The following is a 23,353-nucleotide window of genomic DNA, read 5'->3' as shown; positions in this document are numbered from 1 at the left end:
TCCGTCACGTGCACAGCTCGTCTACTCATTCAGGACGTTTTGTATGTGGTTTAATTCGTCGTCTTTCCGCACTGCTCGCATGACGTTATATTGGGCTGGGACTTTCTTTCCATGCATCATGCCGTTGTCGATTGTGCCCGTGCCGAGCTTGAATTATCAGCAATCTCGGACATCGCTCCTGCCAAGTGATCTTTTTCTCATGTCGTCATCGCCGAGGACACGGACATCCCACTTATGTCGTCTGCTATTGTGCCAATCTCCTACGACTGTGCTTTCTCTACCGCCTTGTTTACTCCGTCAGCGAAATTCACTTCCCGTAAGCATTTTGTTCTCCCATTTGCTCTTATCACGATCGAAAACTCCTCCGCAACCATTTATGTCACGAATCTGCTCTCGGTCCCAACCACTATGTTCCGCGGAGAATGTATAGGGCAACTTGAAGACATTGATTCAGTCTGCCCTAACTCACTACCTGGTCGCACAGCAAGCCTCCAAGTCGCGAGCGTTAATCTCGATACCACGGCCAACACATCTACACCAGATGCCTTCCTTCCATCCATTGCATCGGACCTTCCCAGCGTTCAGCGAACGCAGCTCTTGCTTCTCGGCCGCTTTCGGATGTCTTTCGATTACAAGCAACCCAGTTTGGGCAGAACAACTTCGATCGCTCATCATATAGACACCGGCAGCCATGCACCCCTGTGCCAGCGTCCATACCGCGTCTCTCAAGCTGAACGTCGGGTTATTGAAGACCAGGTGACTGACATGCTTAGTCGGGAAGTCATACAGAGGTCCCACAGTTCCTGGGCATCCCCGGTGGTGCTCGTGAAAAAAAGGACGGTAGCATCCGCTTCTGTGTTGAATATAAGCGCCTTAACAATATCACGCGCAAAGATGTCTGTCCGCTCCCAAGAATTGATAACGTGCTCGACTGTTTGCGAGGAGCGGAGTTCTCTTCGCTGGATCTTCGGTCGTGGTACTGGCAGGTACCTATGGATGAAGCCGACCGCCCCAAAACTGCGTTCTTAACTCTTGACGGCTTGTACGAGTTCAACGTGATGCCGTTCGGCCTTTGCAATGCCCCGGCCACATTCGAGCGTCTTATGGACAACATACTTCGAGGTCTCAAGTGACATACGTGCCTTTGCTATCTGGACGACGGCGTGTTTTAGATGCGGAGCATCTAATACTCGAGGCTTGTAGTGCGACGCCGTCCGCAAGCTTCCTCCTCCTTCTTCCACCATCTGTGCATTCCTTTCTCCTCTACACACCGCGCGCGCTTCACTCCTCCACCATCTGTGCACCCTTCCTCCTCTACACACCGCGTGCGCTTCTCCTCTTCACGAACATTCGCTAGCTGTATAATGTAGCGCGCATGCGCCGTCACGCTTCGAGAACATCGGCAGCTGACGCACGCGCATGCGCCGTCGCGCTTCGAGAACATCGGCAGCTGACGCGCGCGCATGCGCCGTTGCGCTTCTCCCCCTTCTCGAACATTCGACAGCTGACGCGCGCATGCACCGTCACCCACCATCTGTGCCGCGCACGCTTCTCCCCTTCGAGAACATTCTACAATTCTCCTGATTCTCCAGTGGACGCGCATGCGCCGTCGCGCTTCGAGAACATTCAACAGCTGACAGTGTATGCGCCGTCGCGCTGTATATATACTCAAGGTCGGCGCTCGCTCGCTCAGTTGCCGCTCGTCGGTTGGTTTGTACGGCGCGTCGACGCCCAAGGTCGCGGTGAAATTAATTCCAACGAATCCACAAACACAATGATCGACGTCCCTTCGACCAGCGCCGCCCTTTCGCATACGTGTGTACGTGTTCACTCATTTAACACCCCCTCCTGCAACCACGTTAACCAATTTAGCCATCGACCCAAGTAAGTCGCACTTTAACACCCCGTTAACCACTTATATGCTCCGCATCCTTCTCAGTGTTCCCCCGAGGAAGCTGCGGGCATTTTTTTTTTCAAAAGACTTCGATACCCATCTCCAGCGTCTCGCAAGTGTCCTGGAATGCCTCACACAGGCTGGACTAGAACTAAATTTGAAGAAATGTCACTTCGACGCACGGAAGTTCGCAATCTTAGGGCACGTTGTCAGCAAGGACGGCGTTTTACCAGACCCAGACAAGCTCCGCGCCATCACCGAGTTTCTTAAGCCGTCGACACTCAAAGAACTCCAGAGCTTTATAGTGCTATGCTCGTATTTTCGACAATTTATTTCTAATTTCGCATCTATAATGATCCCTTTAACACGTATACTTGCTGACAGCCAAGGTATCTCAGCATGGTCGTCCACCTGTGACGACGGTTTTGCGAAATTACGTCATCTTTTGACATCGCCACCGATTCTCCGTCACTTTGACCCAGACGCCCCTACCGAAATCCACACGGACGCTAGTGAAGTTGGCCTTGGCGCTATCCTTGCGCAGCGAAAGTCTGTCCTCGATGAGTACGTCATTTCATACGTGAGTCACAATCTGACCAGAGCTGAAGAAAATTATTCGGTCACGGAGAATTTTTAACCTTCGCTTGGGCAATCGTTAAATTTAGACCTTACATATATGGTCGGACATTTGATGTCGTGACTGAACATTACGCCCTCTGCTGGTTGTCGTCTCTAAAAGACCCATCTGGTCACCTAGCCCGTTGGGCATTACAACTCCAAGACTACAACATCCGCGTCGTCTACAGGTCAGGGTGCAGACATTCAGACACCGATGCTCTCTCTCGATCTCCGCTTCCCCATGACTGTGCAGATGCGCCTGTTTCTACATACAATTTCGCCTCCCCCACACACGCTGACATGCCATCCGAGCAGTGTTAAGATCCTTGGATAGTGTCTTTAATGGAGTTCCTATCGAAGCCATCACCGAGTACCACCAGTCACTCGCTGCGGCGCACAGCTCGCCATTTCAACATGCACGATGGGCTACTTTACTGCCACAATTACTTCAGTGAAGGTCACAAGTGGTTGTTGGTGATTCCTCGCCATCTATGTGCTGATATTTGCGCCTCATTCCATGCGGACGCCCAATGTGGCCACGCTGGTGTAATAAATACGTATGCACGCCTCCAGCTGCGGTACTACTGGCGTGGAATGTACCGATTTGTCCGTCGATACGTGCATTCATGCTCAAAATATCAATGCTGGAAGAGTTCACCGCATGCCGTCACCGGACTGCTTCAGCCGTTGCCCGGCCCATTACGACCTTTCGATCGCATCGGAATTGACTTATACGGCCTACTTCCATACACACTTACGGGAATCGCTAGGTGGTTGTCGCTATTGATCATTTCACACGGTATGCTGAGACTGCCGCACTGCCAGACGCTACATCACGTGAAGTCGGCTTATTTATTCTTCGCAAACTTGTTCTTCGCCACGGCACTCCTCGCTAGTTACTCAGCGACCACGGACGCACATTCCTCCCAGAAGCCGTAGAAGACCTCCTGCCTGAATGAAATGTTGTTCATTGAACGACCAGTGCGTACCATCCCCAAACCAATGGCATGATTGAACGCTTCAATCGCGCATTAGGCGACATGCTGTCCACGTATGTATCTGCTGATCACACTAACTGGGACCGCATACTACCATTTGTCACCTATGCGCACAACAGCGCCACTCAGTCTACGACTGGATTTTCGGCCTTCTTTCTTCTATATGACTGTGAACCATCCTCATTTATGGATATCATTCTGTTGTATCGCCCGGATACTTCAGAGTCTGCAACTTTCTCAGAAGTCGCCACCTATGCGGAAGAATGTAGGCAGCTAGCACGTTCGTTAACTACACAAGACCAAGCACACCAAAAGGGCCGCCATGACGCCAACCTGCATCCACAGTCATATTCGCCTGGAACATTGGTGTGGCTTCGCGTTGCCTCCTCAGCTCCAGGCCTTTCTTCAAAGCTGCTGCCTAAGTATGAAGGCCCCTACCACATCCTGCGTCAAGCATTCCCGGTAAACTATATTGTCGAGCCCGTACAGTCATCCACAGACCACCGCCGTCGCGGCCGTGAGACTGTTCACGTCGACCTACTGAAGCCGCACTATGACCCACCAGTCGTACCTGTGCCTTAGGTCGCCAGGATGGCTCCTTTTCCTCGGGGTAGTGATTTGTAGAATGAATAGGGTGCAATTAGCAGTGCCTGCAAAAGAGGAGGAAGAGGAGCATGGTTCGTGCTCGGGATAGCTCCGATTCGGATTGCTGAGCGCTTGACCTTTGTTCGTTTTTAATGAACGCGTCGTGGACTCAACGCTCAACGCGTACTACCAGTATGTATGTATGTATGTATGTATGTATGTATGTATGTATGTATGTATGTATGTATGTATGTATGTATGTATGTATGTATGTATGTATGTATGTATGTATGTCAGCATGCATGCATGTATACATGTACGTAGGTTTGTGTGTATGTTTGTATCTTCGTCCATCCATCCATCCGCATGTCTGTCTGTCTGTCTGTCTGTCTGTCTGTCTGTCTGTCCATCCGTCCGTTCATCCGTCTGTCCATCTAGTGAACACTCCAAGCACCGCCATCTGATATATTTTCATCATATATCCATCATATACAGTTACCGCCATCCAGAAGATATTCCAAAAACTAAAACTAGAGGAAGCTAATAAATACAGGATACACACGACCCACGCCGTGAGGAGCTTCCCCCTAAAAGAGATGACGAAGTGGAGCACTTGATACTCTACTATGGGAGCGGTGACAGCAATCCCGTGGGCCTCACACTAGATGAGGCCACATGGAATGAAATTACGGTCGGGCCGAGTAAAATCTGGTTCACACTGTAGGTGGAGCCAAACGTATCTAAACACCACTAACTTTAGTCATCCTGAAGAGCTGCCGTGATCGATCAGGTTGAACGAGAAAGTTCTGCTCATGAAAAAATAGATTTATTCTCAACCTGCATAACAGGATGCACTACGCGAAGAACAAATTATGTTTCAATTTCATCCTTTAACCAAATGACTGCAGGATAACAAAAATGTCAGACGTGAAGACGCTACGAATGTCTGCTGCAAATTTCTCACCAAGCTTGAGAAGGTTCAATCGTGAGAAGCCCTCGTAGCAATAAGGACATTTAGCAGACCGTCTTTTGCCTCGCGCTCCGCTCAGCCAGTCAGTGGTTGCGCCACTGCACATGCGCTATACGGTCAGGCGCTGAGCGTGTGAGCGGACCGTCGTAGCGAGCGAAGGATAACGCGACGCAGGGAGAAACGACCAAAATGACGGCATCCTGTGCCCCGAGTCTTCAAGGCACACAAGGATATGCACTTCTTCCGAGAAATCGTCGCAGCCGATTCTCTCGAGAATCCACGCATGCGGGGTGACGTTCCACGAAACGATCTAGAGCTGACACTTCGGACCATAAGGGGAGTCTCGGGGTGCTTCTTTGGTATTTCGGTCAAAGGGACTTCACAAATCTTCGATAGTAAGCGATTTTATGTAAAAATAGTAACAATTTAGTATTCAACAGCAGCCCCTCTTCCACCTATTTGAAAAGCTTTTTAGTTTGATTTGCCACAAAGCAACGCGGTGAACGTGCTGCCCCAGGGCGTTTGAAACGCGTTTTGGCTACCCTGGAGGCTTTGAAAAAAAAAATGCTCATGCGTCACGCAATATATGAACTCACACTTTTTTTAAATATAATTTTCTATTTGGCTGCGAGATAACTACGTTGATTTTCTTTTGAAACAACTTTCATTCACCGGTGGCGCCGCGATAGCGTTGACCGAACAACGCTTAGTTAAAACTGAAAATGTACGTGCACTCCGCTGACATTGAGCGTTTGAGCGGAACGGGGAACGGAGTGCAAATGCGGTCAGCTCAAAGTTCCTAATTATGAGTGAATGATTATTAAATGTATTGATTTGTTTTGGTTTGAAAGAAGATTTATTGATAAAAAGTCACAGCAAATCCATTCGTCAGGGCTTCGAATAATTCGTCCGTGTTTCCACCTGTGCGTCCCTGCGTGCTTTCTTTCGTGTGTCCATCCATTCATCCGTCCGTCCATGCGTCCATCTTTGCGTCCGTTCATCCATCCGCGGGTCCGCGCGTACGTCTGTCCGTGCATCTGTCTGCCTGTCCATCCGTCCATGTAGTGAACACTCCAAGTACCGCCATCTCGCATCTTTTCATCATATATTCATCATATAAATGTACCGCCACGGACATTCCAAGGATTAAGGGAGAGGTGGCACGGCCGGACTAGAGGAGCGGCACGCGCACACTTTCTTACGGCCTGCACTTCGTGCCTAGTGGAGGTGGCTGTGGCACACTATTTCTGAGCCTGTTTAGCATCACGTAGCACGTGAACGTATTACGAGCTGGCAGCTGACCATTAGTCTCAGGTATAACAGTTCAATAGTTCCTCCATGGCTACAGGTGACGCTGACTGACACTCCCACGTTTAATTTCACATATAAACAAAATCAAGTGGCGGGGGGATAGCTGCCATGGTAGCTTAGTGGTAGAGCATCGAATACTTTATTCGAAGGTCGCAGGCTTGGTTCTTGCTCACGGCATGTTATCTTTTCACAAGTTTTCATTCATCACATATACATTACAATTGGTCTAATAACTTGCCCTATACACTCTTTAGCATTAATGTCTGTTAGATCTCTTACTATATATATATATATATATATATATATATATTGTTGTGGATAAGGTGACCGGCGCGTGAGAGGTTGACCTAGACCAGGAAAAGAGAAAGACGAAGACGGTGTTGTGTTGGATTGTGTTCCAGCGAGTGGTTCTTGTACGTTACATTTGATGGTAGCGGTGACCACGTTAACCCATGCTTACAAGGAGTAAGGCTGCAGATGCACGTTACGAAAGACGACACGTCGTCGACGGCCCTGAAACCTCCCGTCCCGACTACGCAGGAAAGCTTGGCACAGGCCGCGGGAACCACAGTCTCATCACATATCCCGCCACTGGCGCCCCATCAGCCTCTTCTGTCGGAGTTTGATGTACAGAATAGGCCAAATCACCCTAAACAGTCAAGCGCTGATGCCAGTCTACCTATACCTGACTACCTGCAAGCCCTTGTTTCTCAAGGTGAGACCAACAGACGAGCCCTTATGCAATATTTTCAAACTCGCTTTGCTACCCGCTTGCTCTCTCTTGAGGCCACCTGGCCCTCGCCCAACGTTCCCCGACGGCGGATGTCGTCGCCGACCAAGCTGCGTGGTTATCCGTCATTGAGGAGCAGTCTGGCCTTCAGCAACGTGTGTCTACCACGGTCGAACGAAATGTTCTTCTGTAAGCTCAGCCTCGGTTTTTCGGAGCACAACTTCCAACGCCTACCTTCGATGGCACCACGTCATGGGCAGCATTTTGTTGCAGTTCGAGTCCGTTGCTGCCCTAAACGACTGGACAGTTCGAAATAAAGCTCAGGCACTCGTTGTGCAGCCCCGTGGCGCCACGGTTGAATACCTCGAGTACATGCCACAAGTTGTTGGCTCGAACTATGAAGCTTTGGTCTCAGCGCTGGAAACCAGATTTGGCGACAGTAATCTTCTGCAGCTATACCTCACACAACTGAAATACGTCCGGCAAGGTCACCTCGGCCTTCAAGAACTCGCTGCTCACGTCGACAGCTTGTCCCGGAAGGCCTTTTCGGGATGCCCTACGGCAAGCATGGACTTTATTGCTCCTAATGCCTTTGTTGATGCCATCAATAACAGAAGCGTTCAGAACTTCGTCCGCCTAGGTCGTCCGATTGACGTACGATCAGCTTGAGATGTTGCTGTTGAGGCGGAAATACAAGAACGCTGGCAAGCAGCTGAAGATTCATCCCGGAGGCCAACGTACACGGACGCACCATCCCGGACCCGGCATTTGGCTCCTACTCGGCTCCACGATCCTACAGCAGTACTGTGGTGCTACCACTGCCACAATGTTGGGCATTTTGCTCAGAACTGCCCCCGGGTGACCGATTCGCTGACAAATTCAGCTCCTCCTATGCAGTCTTCCTCAGGAAACTACAATGCGGGACGTCGAAGGCAGGACCCCGCATGATGGCTGCAGCCCCTTTTCTTTCACTTGGGCCCTTCACCGTGAAGGTTGCAGATACACCAGAGCACGTTGAAGCACTAGTGAACACAGGAGCTTCATTCAGTTCTTTAGTGATGGGTTTCTTGTCTAGAAGATTTTCATGGAGCCCTGAGCAGGTTGATCGACCCCATTTCGTCCTATAACTGACGGAGCCACTCTACCTACTCCCGGCGAAGTCTGCCTGAAAGTGTGTGCGCTCGGGAAGACAGTGAGACAGCGGTTCCTTGTTGTCCCGAACCTGTGTGTGCCAGTGATCTTAGGCTGTGATTGGTGCGCAGCGTTGGGTACTAGTTTGCAGTATAATGGCACTGATTGCACTGTCAGTTTAACATCTACCGCTTCGACACCGATTCGATCAAGTCTTGAAACTCCCAATAAAGCTTTCTCTTGGCAGTCGTATTTTCTGTTGAGTCATGCCCTTTACAGAACTGTTGACAAAGCGCGCTCCGTGCTCGATGACAACTACCGCATGAAGAAAAGTCTGATTATTAAATTTTCTTTGAAAGTTGGCATTCTAACAACGAGCACGAATACGGCCGTGGATACGAATAGAAAAGAACAACCTGAAATTAGAAAAACATCGCTGCTTTTCAATCCTGTGATTAGGGCAACCTCAGTTACCATCCCCTTGTCCTCTGCGGCGTAGGTTCCTGCTTAAATTACAGCCCCGACAAGTCCTTTGTGGACAAAGACGTTCTTGTAGAAAGTGCTGTTTGTTCCCGGCCTGGAGGTGGATTCGCAATGCCGCGGGCCCTCCATCGCTGTTCCGGCAAAACCTTTGCAGTGCTCGTCTTCAACCTGTCCGCCAGTATCCTGTGCGTGCCGTCAGGTACCGTCCTTGGTACCTGTACCTACATTGAAGCACCGTCTGTCATAGCAGCAGTGCAGCCCGTAGCACCTTCGCAACCAACTGCATCACCCTTAGACAGGAATAAATTCAACTTCGGCCCCAACTTGACTCCATCACAGAAAGCTGAGATTCAAGCACTTCTACGGAAATTCCGTGACTGCGCGGAGATGTCACCCAGTGAGCTTGGCCACGCTCCTTTGGTGCAGCACAGAATCAACACCAGCTCTGAAGTTCCTGTTCGGCGTCACGCGCATCGAGTCTCTGCCTCTGAACGCGCAGAAATCGCTAGGCAAGGGGATAACGTGCTTAAGCGTGGTATCATATCGTGCTCATCAAGACCATGGTCGTCCCCCGTAGTTCTTGCGAAAAAAAAAAAGATGGCACAATCCGTTTCTGTGACGACTATCAGAGGCTAAACAGTGTCAACAAGCCTGACGTGTATCCTCATGCTCGTCTTGAGGCCCTTGACTGCCTGCACAGTGCCTGTTTTTTCACTACGCTGGATCTTCTTTCTGGCTATTGACAGGTGGAAGACGGTGTTGTGTTGGATTGAGTTCGAAAGAGTGGTTTTTGTACGTTACAATATATATATATATATATATATATATATATATATAAGGGAAAGAAGTTTATACCTAAGGGCTCGATTTTCCGTGTTTTAACACAATAATAATGAGATCTAACAGACAGTAATGCCACGGAATGTACAGGGAAGTTATTAGAACCAATGGAATGTAAATAAGAAGAAATAAAAGTGGATGAAAAAATAACCAGCCGTGAGCAGGAATATATATATATATATATATATATATATATATATATATATATATATATATATATATATATATATATATATATATATATATATATATATATTGGTTTTTAGTTATTTTGAATAAGAATGGTGCTCTTTAAAATTCGTAATCAACTGCTGGATACGGTCAATATTACTGTTTTATTATTTGACAAAACATACTTTCTTGTACGTTCCAAAAGCAGTTCTTCACTAATTTTATCAGTTGAACATTCCGGCTGCTAAGCATTAGCATGTGTCTTTTTGCGTACCATAACAGTCCCGAACCATTCGCGCTTTTTAAACAGACAGTATCAGTTATTTATGGCCTAATTCGTTTTTTTTTTTGGCAAGACCATTTCTTATTGACTGACAGTACTTAGGCATGCCACGAAATTCTTACCAATAATACTTTCGGCCTGCTCTTTTAAGATGTCGTCTACGAGTGTTCCTTTTGTCTTTGTTTGAAGTCGTCAGTTCTCTCTCTACATATGCTCCACGTCTACCTGTTCGCTATTTATAATTTATTGTGCAAACCTCAGAACATATTTACTGTGCGCACATCGGCACCATCTTTTCTCGGTCTTTTTGTATTTACCTTCTAAAATGACTACTTTCACCACCAGCATCTGGATTTATATTTAAGGGCGAAGCTTTTAAAGCGTGCTTCGTGCGTATCCTGTATAAGTTAGCCACCTTTCGTTTCAGTTCTTGAAATGTCCGCTGGATGGTGGACATTTCAAGAACTTTGAGATGAATATATCTTTCTAATGAATATATGATGAAAAGATGCGAGATGACGGTACTTGGAGTGTTCACTAATTGGACGGACGGACGGATGGACGAACAGACATACACACAGACAGACACAGACAGGCGGACGGACGGATGGACAGACGGACATACGGATGTGCAGGCGGACGCAGCCAGCGGATATTTCACAGTTTGCCAATAGAACCATTCGAAGCTTCGCCTCATTCTTCATCATTCACTCCGTGGATATGCTGTGATTTTTTTTCCTCTCATTTTCAGCACTCCCTAGTTTCTTCGCCCTTAGTGCTACCATTGGGGCCAGCAAAAGTGGCAAAAACGTTAATAAAAACGTTGCTAAAGAAAGCTGTTGCTGTCCAAACAAAAAGCAGACTTTTTTTTTTGTCTTGCCACCTCTAACGACATTCACTGTTCGAGGATTGCATGAACTCTAATGCAAAACCCCTTTTTACAAGTGCGAAACTAGTGAATGCGGCATGAAATGGTTGATTAGTTTTCACAGATGGCCCGGAGCACCATTTTACGAGATATGAAAGTTTAGTGCTGAATTGTAACGTCAGCAAAGACAAATGGCTCAGCAAAAAATTTAAAACATCAGACTTATACTTGATAGACCCTTTCATAAATCTAAGCTTTCCATCAGAGTTGAGAGAAAACATATTTGAAACATCGGTTCACCCCCTACGGCTTCGTACAGCATTTACGCCACACTTCATACACAGGATAAAACATGTGCCTAGTAAATAGTGCTCCTGTGGCCACACTGACGAAGATGCATGTTACCTGCTTCTGGAGTGCCCGAAACATGAAACACAAAGACAAGTATTACGAGGAAGTTTACAGCTTTTCGATAGGAGGTCTTTCACAGTGACGAAAATACTATAGGTCCATGGCCAACTGCAGGTCTTCAGAAAATAGCACTTGTTGCCTTCAAAAAGCTTGTAGAAAAATCAAATATTTTATGTAAAGATTAACCTGCCGTATGGAATTTCGTCTTCATACAAAAGCAAATATGTAATATTTAGATAGCGTGTTTCATATGTGTAATCATCCATCACAGTGTGAACTGGCCTTGCATGTGAAAATTGTGTACATGTGTGTCTATTAAGTGAGAATGGACTGTCATGTGAGGTGAGCTGACCTTGTGTGTGGATTATATGAACCTATTAACTGTATGCGAACTGACCTGCGAAGTTTGACTATCGTGTCATTTCACATCGTATGTTGTACAGTCTCACATTTTGTGCCCTCATTGTTGATCTTACGGCACATCTTGCCAGCTAAGAGAAAAGGAGTAACCGGTGCCACCATAATGGTACCAACTTCTCCTATTGCATCATTTCAATGAAAAAAAGTTCAAGCTGTCAGCCAAGTTTATATCAAGCTATGCTGGCATTAAACAACTTGTGGCCACACTCCAGCTATATGTGCAACTACCCAGTATGATCTCTAAGAGAAACACAACAGCGCAGAGAGACATAAAGGTCATAATGAACTGAAGAAACGTAGACACTACAATAATATTTTGAACTTTCTTTTTGTATTATTCAAATACGCCCCTGCTAAAGTGTCACCATTGCAAGGATTCGAAGTTATAAAACAAACTTGAGAAGTCTCGAATAGTCTCCACAGAAGCTGGCTGTAGGCTCAGCCAAGGCGAAAGTTTTTTTTTCTCATAGTAGTCGTCGCTATGGCTTGCTTGAGCGATTCCTCCGAGCCAACGTAAGTGCTGCTGGAGACATGCGGGCACTCTATAAACTCGAAAAGCAAACACACAAAATTAGGTCAGCACGCGCAACCAAGGCACTCTTTTGCCGATTCTTACAACAACATGGTGTTATTAATATTTGCCCAAAAACGCTTCTTAATTTGTCATCCTGCTTCCTGGTAGTGTATTCCCGTGTATAAATAATAACTGTGCCCTACACCGTGGTAGCAATCGTGTCTTACTACGCAAGGTGTGATTTGCTTTTTATCGAAGGCTATTTCTAGCTTCTTGATTGTGTCTACGTGGTCTGGTTAAATCGAAACCATCACACGGGACGTGAGCTCACTGTGAATTTAAACTGACAGCGGCAAGATCCGCAGCATTTAAACACCAACGATTAGGAGGCGCCGGAGTCTATCAAAACTGAGGCGTGTCCCTGAATTATTCATGGCGATCGGTGCCGAGGTGGCGAGAAAGGAAGCCACAAATAGAATTGCCGAGTCCATTAGTACTTCCACGTTTATGAGCCGCAGTTTAAGGTATTTCAATAGGCCGGATGCCAGCAGCGTTGTGATCATAACAAAAATTGCGAAAGTGACACCCAGAAATGAAAATAAAAAAAAGCTGTAAAGACGACAGTTTTACGTGGGAGTGGTCATTGCGTACGTAAAACGCTTTTCCGCGTGAACACTAGCCAAGAGAGATACAACAGCACCTTGAAGCTTCCAACACCTCTAACCTGTATGTTACGAAGTTATATGCGTATAACAAGCTGTATTTATGGGAGAAAAACACAGCCATGAATCAAGACGGCTCACCACCAAACGCTCGCCTGTCAGCTTCTCCGGCTCGTCGTCTTTTTTCACTTCATATCCGTAACAGCAGTGTGGTAGTACTAAAATCTATTGCCCTCATTACAGCTGAAGCACGAAGTCAGACGAAGGTAAAGCGTAATTATTATAATGATATGGTTGCTCTACAATTCAGTCTCAGCATATGAGTTCTAGAAGTCAGGTGTTTTGGTTCAGCAGCCGAGTGCTTCAGTCACTAGACCACCGGGGCGGATGCCTGTCAAAAAGACGTGATAGAAAGGGCAAACAGTAGAGTGCTATTTTACATCGGTCTCATGAGAACGGCGTCCCCTTTGTATCCAAACGAAGGCATGCTGTTTCATGCAGATTTATTGTTCGGTTGATATGTAGGATTTAACGTCCCAAAAGCACCATATGATTTTGAGAGACCCTGTAGTGGAGGGCTCCGGAAATTTAGACCACCTGGGGTTCTTTAACAAGCGCCCAAATCTGAGCACACAGACCTACGGCATTTCCGCCTCCATCGGAAATGCAGCCGCCGCAGCCGGGATTGGATTCCGTGACCTGCGGGTCAGCGGCCGAGTACTTCAGCCACTAGACTACCGCGGCGGGGCGTGTTTCATGCAGAGGCAGCATACATTCACACTCGGCGAGCAACTCGCAGCCACCAACTAACGTAGTTTATGCGACGTCAAACAATTTCGCATTGGAAATGGACCGTGAGAACACTGAAGGGATCAAAGTTCTGACACGAAACGTATGCTTCTGCTGCTCTATGTACAAGCTCCGTGTGGCTAGTAGGCACGCTCACATAAGCAAACACAGTGCAGCTGCGACTCGGTGTATCCGGCTACATAGAAAATATTCCTAAACATATTGCGTCCTTGCTGCATTCATTATTGCATATTGAGCCAGGTTTAATTAAAGTCAGACTGTGAATTCGCACGATTACAAGTATGCTTCTTTTTTTCCTCTCTTTCATTTATGCCCTGCCCCCTTCTAAAACACTCGATAAGACGTTTTAAACATTAACACAAGACCCACCAGTTCTACGATTTTCGAGCCAGCGCTCACGTGCTCGTCGACAAGCTTAGAGGTGCTTTTTCAAAAACTTAGGCATTCTACTCGCTGAAGTACCAACGCTGCAACTTTTAGCGAGCGCCACTTTCTCATGCCAGGTGTTAGCTAACCTGCAAATGCCATTTTCCTGCCAAAGTTTAAATACAACTGGATTATGCGAGTTAGTGCAACTATGGAAAGCGAGTGGGAGTCTTAGGCCCAGCAGTTGCAACTGGGATAAGCCGACGCAGTCTCCTCGAGGCTAATATTCCGGAGGATTTCACGTCTTTATCGCGCTGAGCACAACAGACGGTGCCGTATAGAGCCTTATTCGATAGCTGTCAGCCCGTTTGGCAATCGATGGATCTAACTGTGGCATAAGAATTAGCCCCTATCAAAACCAGTTCTGACAAGTTAGCCAAAAGTTACAAAACTTCTGTTGATGCTTTAGCAAGTAAGGCAGCTTTGCCCTATGCGTGCAAAGCCTGTAGCAAGTCCAGAGTTGGGTAGTCTTCTTTGTTTCTCAATGTGTTTTTTTCATTATTCCTCTCTTGCATTTATGCTCTCTTTTACAGTTTTTCAGTATTTTTCTCGATTTGTTTACATTGATTTCTTGTTTCTACCTCCTTTATTTTCTACATTTTTTCTGGCTTGCTTCCATATATCAGTTTCTCTACCTAGTTTTCGTTACCGTGCTTCCCTGGTCATGACAGTAATTTTTGCACTAAAAATTGCCAATGAAGAAATGAAATTCCTGTAAAACGCTGAGTGCTTTCGGCACACATGACTGCATAGGCTGGACACATCTCGTCAGTTTCGGCCTCCATCCAGACTCTCTCCACTTGAGACAATCGTGCTTTGCCGGCTGTGGCTTGGTGTCGGTTTCACCAAAGTTTTCGCCTTCCGAATCGGCATGGAAGACAGTGCTGCTTGCGATCATTGCGCCAGCGATGAAACGATAGAGCACGTTCTTTGTCCCTGCCCTCGTTACAGCGTGAAAAGACGGCAGTTAGCTGCTACGTTAGCTGGCCTTGACGACAGACCTTTGTCAGAACAATTAATGCTTGAAAGACGACATGATTTGTGTTCGCACAGAAAATCAGTTAAGGCCTTCTTGAACTTTTTTGCATGGTAGTGGCCTATTGTATAGGCTATGGCACCCCAGCTCACATTTTTTTTTGCACGTTGATTTCGCTCTTCACTTTGTTTTCCGTCTTTCTTCCCCAATCTCTCTTCTCTTAGCGCAGGGTAGCAAACAGGATGCCTCAATTTCTGGTTAAAGGGGAGGTGACGCCAAATCTGTGCATTGCATGTTCTTCGCTGTAAGCGTTTCCTTCAGCTCCAGGAAGCATGATACAAACACCGAGATTCGTAAGTTTTCGCCTAATGGTTTAATATTGCTTTACTTATGTGGACCATTTTCGGTTTCGGTTTCGCAGCGCCGAAATGGGCAGTGGCTTCGATGCATAGGTGGCTAGGCCACGTTATCACACAAAGCTGTGACGCACATCGTTCTGAGTTTCGTCTGCTCTCATACGCACGTGCAACACAAGCACCAGCAAAACAAACGCGCTAGAAGTTGTCATGGCCAGCTGCAGAAGCATCCAGGCAGTGGCAAGGCAAAAGGCAGCCAGAAAGAAACAAAGCGTTTATATTTACAACGTATGTACAGAACGTAAACGGGCAAGCTGCAACGCTATAGATGCACCGGCCTTTTGTAGGCGCCGATATACTGAAGAAGTACGGGGTAGCCCCACTGGTAGACGCGCGCGGCGTCTCTGACGGATGAGGACGCGTCGAGTGTCTCTTCAAAAGCACCCAGTGTCCTCGACGGACCATAGCCTCCTATATTTTTTTGTGCCCGCGCATTAGCGCTAAATACATACGCGCCATCCGTCCCTTATAGTTTTGGCGCTCGCCGCCAGATGCCGCACCGATCCCATAATAACAGCAGACGACGCGGCCTATGCACGCTTGCGTTTATGCGAAGTTCAGAAAAAGTGGGCGGAGAAACTTCACGAGCACAACCTCCAAAAGTTTTTTATGATGTCCCGGGGTCGAGCACTTGAGTTTGTCACGTTTCTGTAGTATTTGCGCGGCGTTGTCAACGGCAGCCTTCAGTGGCTGATTCATCTTTCTCGCTCTTGCGAGGAAAACTTCCGCGTAATTCTTTAGAGAATTTAGAACCATTACGAGCTCAGTTGACGGATACAGGAGTACACCTGGGTGGATATCTCCACATTCAATCAGAACATGCTCCGCCGTTTCCTTATCTTTCCCGCAGCATGTGCATTGTTCTTCTTCTTTACTGAATCTTGCTTTATAACTACGCGTTCTAAGGCAACCCGATCTCGCTTCAAACAGTAAAGCGCTTCCCCTTGAATTATCGTAAAATGCCTCCCTCCTTATTTCATTTTTGCCCTTTCGGTAGTTACTCAAAGCCGGTTTTTTCTCCATAGCTGCCATCCATTCTCTCGTTTTGCGCCTCGGCGCTCCGCCAGGAGCGCTCGCATCCCATAATAGCTCGGGGGACGGCGCTGAGGGACCGACCGCTCGGGCACAAAGTTATAGAGGAGGCTATGGACGGACGCACAGTTTCTCAGCAAGGGACGCCAACACACTCGTCGCTACTGATATGGTGTGACGTCCGGACAACTGCCGTTGCTTCTCCTACCATAGAGAAATAAAAAAGGTGAAGAGTGGACACTCCCATAGACCTCAGCGGCTCAATCGACTCTAGCACACCTAGTGGTTGTCGGCGTGCGCTTCCGGTTTCGGTTTCACTGGCGCTAATTTTGAATTACTTTACATAACCGACGTTTGGCTATGACGAAAGTTCATGATTTCAGACCACTATTCATCGCCCAAATGGATAGTTTTTGTAGGTCGTTTTGATTTAGCGATTCCCTGTTTTGTTTTGTTCAGTGGTTCGTGCGAATCGGTCGTGACGTAATTTTTATTTCGATTAAGTTATAATAAAAAGAGATGCAGGTAATGATAATTCACTACGGTTTTATTCATCGCGCTTGTGTTTTTCTTTTTTAACAAGTGATCAATGTATATATCAGTCAAAGAAACAGAGCATCCGCAATGTTTTATTCAAAGGCAAGGTAGAGTATAAGAATATAAAAAGCACAATATGACAAAGGTAGACAACGAATGCATCTCGCCTTACAAATAAATTGTAACAAATATTTTAACAAATACATAGAGAACACAGACAACGCACACATCGCTAGAGTTGGCAGCAGCCGAGAAGCTGGTGAAGTATGACACACCGGGCCAGTGGGTAAGTAAGGATCTATGGCAAAAACACAGCGCACAATGCTGATGAAGAAGGAAGAAGTGACATATACACAGCAATGAAGTCGCGAATCACGCCTGGGCTTAACCGAAATAATGCATAGAAAAAAAGAGCGCACAGAAACCACACGACACAATATAGCAGAAAGGCAAAGGTGCAGTGTGCTGGCTGTGCTTAAGAACAGCTAGTCCAAAATGAAAAAAAAGCAGACTTGATGCCTGCTTGTCCTCAGAAAGGTAGGGCTTTGCAGCTTGCTCACTACGTGAAAGACAAACTTTATGCTACAACACTGGCAGGTCTTGTGGCTTTTGTTATGCGTCGCCTTCATCAAAAACTTAAGATCCCAAGTGATTTGCGTCTGGGTGTTGCTGTGACGCTTGCGAGCTAATATAGATTGTAGTCATCACTTTATCCAGAATTGTGGACTTTAATTGGTGCTACGAGAGCGGTATTACAGGGCTAATAAAAAGCAGAAGGAAACCACTTTGGCTCATTATTTTTCACAAAGGCTCTACATCGTACGTTATCACTCACAATCTATATAAAAATAAAATGGCAGCGTCCGCAGCCCCATCAAACGCTACAAGTTTGGGTATTCTTTTGAAAATTTTGATGGGCAAGATGAGAAGGTTGATGAGAAGCTAAAATACGAAAAGCGTGATAACATGAACCGTGCCCACTTCATACTGTGTTCCTTACCCGCTCGAAGACATTTCAACAAGCGGTTTTGTTATCGATATGTTACTTGAGCTGGAGAGATAAAGCATACACAGTGACCAAGCGACCCGCAGTAAAGTGTACAGTTCACCCGTATTTGCTACAAAAAATACATACAGGATACCCAACATTCTTTTTAAGGTTATGCAAATCACTTCGAGCGAATACACAGTGTTCGTACTCCTCATAGCGGGTAACCAAAACAATGAATGCAACGAAGGAGTGGTTAGTCCAGTTGAACTGAATATAAGCATATAAGACCATAATGAAGTCTGCTGTAACGAAGTAATAACATAACAAAGCTATTGCAGGATTCGGCTCAACTCGAATACTTTAGTGTAAACCCGCCGCTAATTGCTAACCTTTGAACTTGTCAAGCTGTATGCCCGAGATTGAAGACTGGAACCTAACCCTGTCTAAGTTTCGGTTCACAAAACGCACATGCCAACATAAACGAACCCGGCAAAACATTTTCAGAAATTTATCGCGACACCCAGCAGAGCAGAAATGAAAATCGCCAACACTTGACAGATGGTGATACAAAACATCGCACACTTTCAGGTGATGTGCAGTGGCCTCAATTATGTCAAGAAAGTGAGATTCAAGTTGTGGTACGTATGCAAAAGCTGCTTCTGATGGCACAGTGAGATTCCCAAAAAGTTTGCTGGGGACGTGGTATGCTTTGAGCATTGTGAAATACTGGTGGGTTCCCTTAAGCGTCTCACTGTCGTCTTTCAGTAACTGTGGGCAACTGCAACCGTCACATGCATTCCGAAGGAAGTGTTTGATGAGAAAACCAGCTACATAATATGCAGCGGAGTCATCGATAATATGGGAGTGAATGTTTGTCGCAAGTTCAGAGAGATCGTCTAGAGCGGGAAAGTCGTCAGGCTGTGGCTGTGCACACTCCTCATTATCCACAAGAGACGCACTGGTGAGGGAGAATGGCGAGAGCTGCTCTTGGAGAAGGTCACATTCATCATCCTCGACATTTCCGTATTCTGACAGCTTGAAGAGTTTTCTTATGCAGATGTGCTTCAGGCCACAAATAAATTGTGCTACATTGGGGTTGGTGTTACAACCCTGTTTTTGCCTAATGTGGCCAAATATGTTCTCCAGAGGATCCTGTTGAAGCCTGCGTGTTAACAGGTATTCAAAATTGTAATTTTTGGAGAGGTCGTCCCATAGTTGACAAATTGCCTGAATTGTAATTTGCCAACCTACGATGGTTTGTTGTTGACGTCTGCCAACAAACTGCCATGATGCAATCCAGGGAAGCAGGCCTCGGAGGAAGTCAATCAGCTCTGAATCATTTTTCATGATTGCATGCCGCAGCTTTTGCGAAGTTCTTTTTTTACTCGACCAGTTCAAGGCATCGAAAATCCTGTCCGAAATTGATCACAAAATTGAGCTGTAGTGATGGCCGAGGCAGGCAGCACCTTCGCATACACCATTGCCGTGATAGCAATCGAAACTGATGCACTGAGGACCTGAGTTGCTCTGCTGACCTTCATATTAGGAAAAGGTTTCTGATGAACGTGCCGTTCAGTCAACTTTGGAGCCAATCGCAACCGCAACTCATGTGAGGATTGGTAAAAGCTTACAATGTGCGACCAGTTAACGATGTCATCCCCAATGTATAACTTGTGTGCTTGGACATTATTGCGCGTTGTTTTAATTAAATGCGGAACATCAAAAATGTAATATAACCGCTCACCATTAACTTCAAAAAAAGGCTTTGCTACAGTCACTCTTAGTTGGTTAGCGAGACTTACATTTGAACTGCCCTGGTCACAAATGACTGCTTTCACTGCAATATTAATGCTCCTAAGCTTCATAATGAGTGACACCAGCAAGTTATGCAAAACAGATGATGGTGTTGATGTGTGCCCTATAGTAAAAGCAACCGGTTGAACCCACTTTCTCGAAACACCAACAAGCAGAAAAACCAGTGCTCGATCAGCGATGGTTGAAGTGCGATGAGTGCCATCATCTGTAAAACCCTGGACAACGTCTCTTGAAGCATCATAGTACAAATTCTTTTTGAGTGCTATTTCGTCGAAAACTAAAGCGCACACTCGGTCCCGTTCACTCCAAGCATGAGTATTTGTTGCAATGGAAGTAAGGATTCCTGGAATTATGCCTGGAGTCATCTTTACATTAGCTAGCCACCTCCTTAATGAACGCCGGGAGGGCAAAGAAAAATATGGAGCCAGAAATCGGTATGCTCGCGGACCTCGGAAGTTTAAGTGAAGAGCGAATTTCTTGAACCACACGGGAAACCGCTTGCCCTTGCGTTTGGGCCTCAAGCGAACATGTGCAGAAAGAAGTTTAAAAACCTCCTCGGTGACGTGCGGTCGGATAACTTCAAGGGCCTTCGAAGTCGATGACGGTGCTTGGTGAGGCTGTCTCTGCAGTCTTTTGATAGTTTTCCGCTGTGCTGCTACTTTGGCTTGCAGATGTTTAATGGTTTGCTTGTACTTCATTGATGGAGACATTGTCGCTGGCACACAGGAACGCACTGCAATAAACAAAAAAATTGATGTAAAAGCGAAGAACAACTAATCCCATACGAGCACTTTCCTCGCTCTTTCAGACCCAAGGTGCACAACTTTCTGTGGTACAAAGTTTTCGATTCCACTACCTAAAAACAAACCATTCACAATGTTGACAATGCACAAAAAAATGAAAATCACTGAGAGCCCACCCTTACATTTTGTAAGTGCACACGTATTGTCCTTTTGAGGATAGTTTCCTCAGAATGTCCTAAACATAAAATAGCACAATAAAAACTGCTGCAATAAAAGCATAGTCACCATTATCTCTAAGGCACTCAGGCGTACAGCTGTTGGCGGAGACGTCTTCTGGAGGGTCTTGTGAAGCTTGTTCAGTGCCTCGGACAGTGCTGTCGGAACAATCTTGCGAGCGGCCTGCGGAAGTCTCTATATCAATCCACTCTGGTGTTGAAGTGAACATACAACTTACCGGCCACACAGGTTCCTTTTGTGACAGCTGAACGACTGGTTAAGGTTTTCTCCGGCAAGACGAAATCAGCAGAAATTCTTTCACCAGCTACAAGGGAGCTGCCACCTGCAGAGGTTTGGTCAACAGTCAATTTGGGTAAAAAAAAAGAAATCGCGACACTGAACGCACCCTGTTCATCGGGGCACCTCAATGTGTGGGAGCCGCTTTTTGAAGCCTCTACCGCAGGTCCTAAAGAAATGAAATTACGAGAATGTGTCAGTAAGAGGCTTAAAATAACACAAACTGAAGCTCATCCGCACCTTGCAGTGCAGCTTCTGCAGCCATGTCACAGTCACTACTTGAAGCGACGCTCAGAGAACCTGCATATATGTGCAGTTGGTACAAGTTACAAAGCTTGTAGCATGGGGAAACTTAAACAGCTCTTTCAAACGCATAAATTGGTCGAACGTGGAAGAAAAGAGACGGCACCAACTAGGAAACAAGTAATTTGTGATTTTTGGAATTATCAACAGTGGCAGCTTTCACTGATGAAAGGTATACGTACATGTGCACTCAGGCTTGAAGATAACGTGAAATAGCCCTTTAAAGTCTTTCAAAACAAGTTGCGCAGGTCCAGAGCATCAAAACATGACAGAAATGTAAAGCTGCTGTTAGGAAGGTAATAGCCCACAATTCACAGAATTTAAGACTTTCCAAGTGTTACTTCTGTAGTGAGGTTTCTCCATCGGCTACAAAGATCTTCACCGTTAACTGTCGCCACTGATTCAATACAAGTGGCTGCTATTGCACATATTTGAGTTTCAGTCAATCACTTACATGGTGCAGCTGGTTGCACACTGGGAACAGCCATTCTTGTAAGCCTTGTGTGCCCAGGGTCCATGAAACTTTGAGCAGTAAAATGGTCGCTACAAACCCTGTACGTTGCGTACAATAGGCTGGCCGGCTTACTCAGGAGATCATCGCGTCCAGCATACTGCATTCATGCTTTCATCCTGCATTGGCAATGAACTATCATCTGAAAGGGGAAGTGCTTGAATAGTGATTTTTTATTGTTACCCTCACTTAGCAAGTACGAACAGTAAGCCTACAGACATGCAAACCATACGAAAGCTTTAACACACCTGCCGTACCGTGGTATGCGGAAGAAACTCGTCCCAGGCTTCTTGTGGGTTCTGCCATTGTTGAAGCACCACGATACACAGCAGTAGCTTGGACCACGATAGCTGCCGTAGCTTGGACCGCCGGACGGCATGGCATCAGCGCGGTCTGAAAATGTTAGTGAGTGGATGCTTCGCTGTCAAATTACGAAAAAGATATGTGCACGTCATACGTGTACCAGCAAACCCCTTTGAATGATTAGCTAATCTATGCACAATACAAAACCAGTGATACATCTCTGACCCATAAAACTCTTACTTACAAAGATATACGTCAAGACCACGAACGAACATCTTTAGAAGTTTCCAGGCCGCTATCCCTTGTAATGCAATGGTATCGCGGCCTGGAAACTTTAGAACACCTTGGATGACGCTAGGTGGCGTCGAGCGGATCGGACGCGTTCGTCTCGGCTCCTCAAAATTTTGCCTGTTTTTGCGTTAAACTTCGTGGCTTCTTTAAAGCAAACGCAGAGTGTGTCTGGAAGTATGACGTGATCATTTTGACACCAAGTTATCGGGACAACGACACCGATTTCTTCCCTTCTGAAGTGACCAAGGGCCTGGCATGCCCGGCCACCAGGCTAGGACTAGCGGCGGACCGGGGAGCAGTGCATCGACTACCAGCAACTCTCTTGGGCGTGCCAATGCAGCAGCCAATAACACAACGGACGACGACCAGGTAACGGCAAAGGAAGCCATGGACACGGACGATCAAGATTTGAGCACAGAACTGGGCTCTGCAGAAGATTTCGTCAAATACTCCCCATCGTCTGACGAGGCGATACAAGTGGAGTCAGCCAGCGGCGACGCGAGCGAACACCATGAAGCATCAAAGGAAGCTGACGACGAGGCGAAAGACGGTCAGTGGCAGCTTGCTCTTTCATTACGCGAACGCAAGAGACTAAGGAAGCAAGCGCGGGCCATGGAAGATCCCATGCAAGTTGGTGATTTTCAGCAAACTTCATTAAAGCTTACAAAAAGAACAACTAATGACTTAGCGTCTCTGGCAGACAGCAGCTTCAGAGACAGCGAGAGGAACGCGGGTGGCAGTTACGGAACGCCTGAGCGGGCGCACGGGAGTAGACGCGACGCGTCGGGTGCCATGAG

General features: G+C 46.6%; 1 protein-coding gene across 1 annotated transcript; it reads right to left on the bottom strand.

Annotated features, from left to right (window-relative positions):
- Positions 1-12,192: 12,192 nt before the first annotated feature.
- On the bottom strand, positions 12,193-22,092 carry LOC142771039 (uncharacterized). Its single transcript, XM_075872706.1, has 7 exons — positions 21,906-22,092; positions 21,389-21,448; positions 21,258-21,317; positions 21,090-21,194; positions 20,921-21,034; positions 19,613-20,625; positions 12,193-12,255 (listed from the first exon to the last, which is right to left on the bottom strand). Exons 1-7 carry the CDS (start codon positions 22,066-22,068, stop codon positions 12,193-12,195), a joined length of 1,578 nt encoding a protein of 525 aa, XP_075728821.1. The 5' UTR covers positions 22,069-22,092.
- Between the last annotated feature and the right edge of the window lie 1,261 nt (positions 22,093-23,353).

Source organism: Rhipicephalus microplus, chromosome 1 (assembly GCF_043290135.1).
Source record: "Rhipicephalus microplus isolate Deutch F79 chromosome 1, USDA_Rmic, whole genome shotgun sequence".
In the NCBI taxonomy this organism is placed as follows: domain Eukaryota; kingdom Metazoa; phylum Arthropoda; class Arachnida; order Ixodida; family Ixodidae; genus Rhipicephalus; species Rhipicephalus microplus.
The sequence above is the reverse complement of the archived record's forward strand: the minus strand, read 5'-3'. Positions and strand labels throughout refer to the sequence as shown.

Bases quoted from the DNA above. Each gene is read 5' to 3' on its own strand.
- LOC142771039 (XM_075872706.1), bottom strand. From the start codon at position 22,068: ATGCAGTATGCTGGACGCGATGATCTCCTGAGTAAGCCGGCCAGCCTA. The intron at 21,449-21,905 runs GTAAGTGATTGA...ACATATATGCAG, and splicing joins TGTGCAACCAGCTGCACCAT to GTTCTCTGAGCGTCGCTTCA. The intron at 20,626-20,920 runs GTGACTATGCTT...TGTTTATTGCAG, and splicing joins TGAGTGCCTTAGAGATAATG to TGCGTTCCTGTGTGCCAGCG.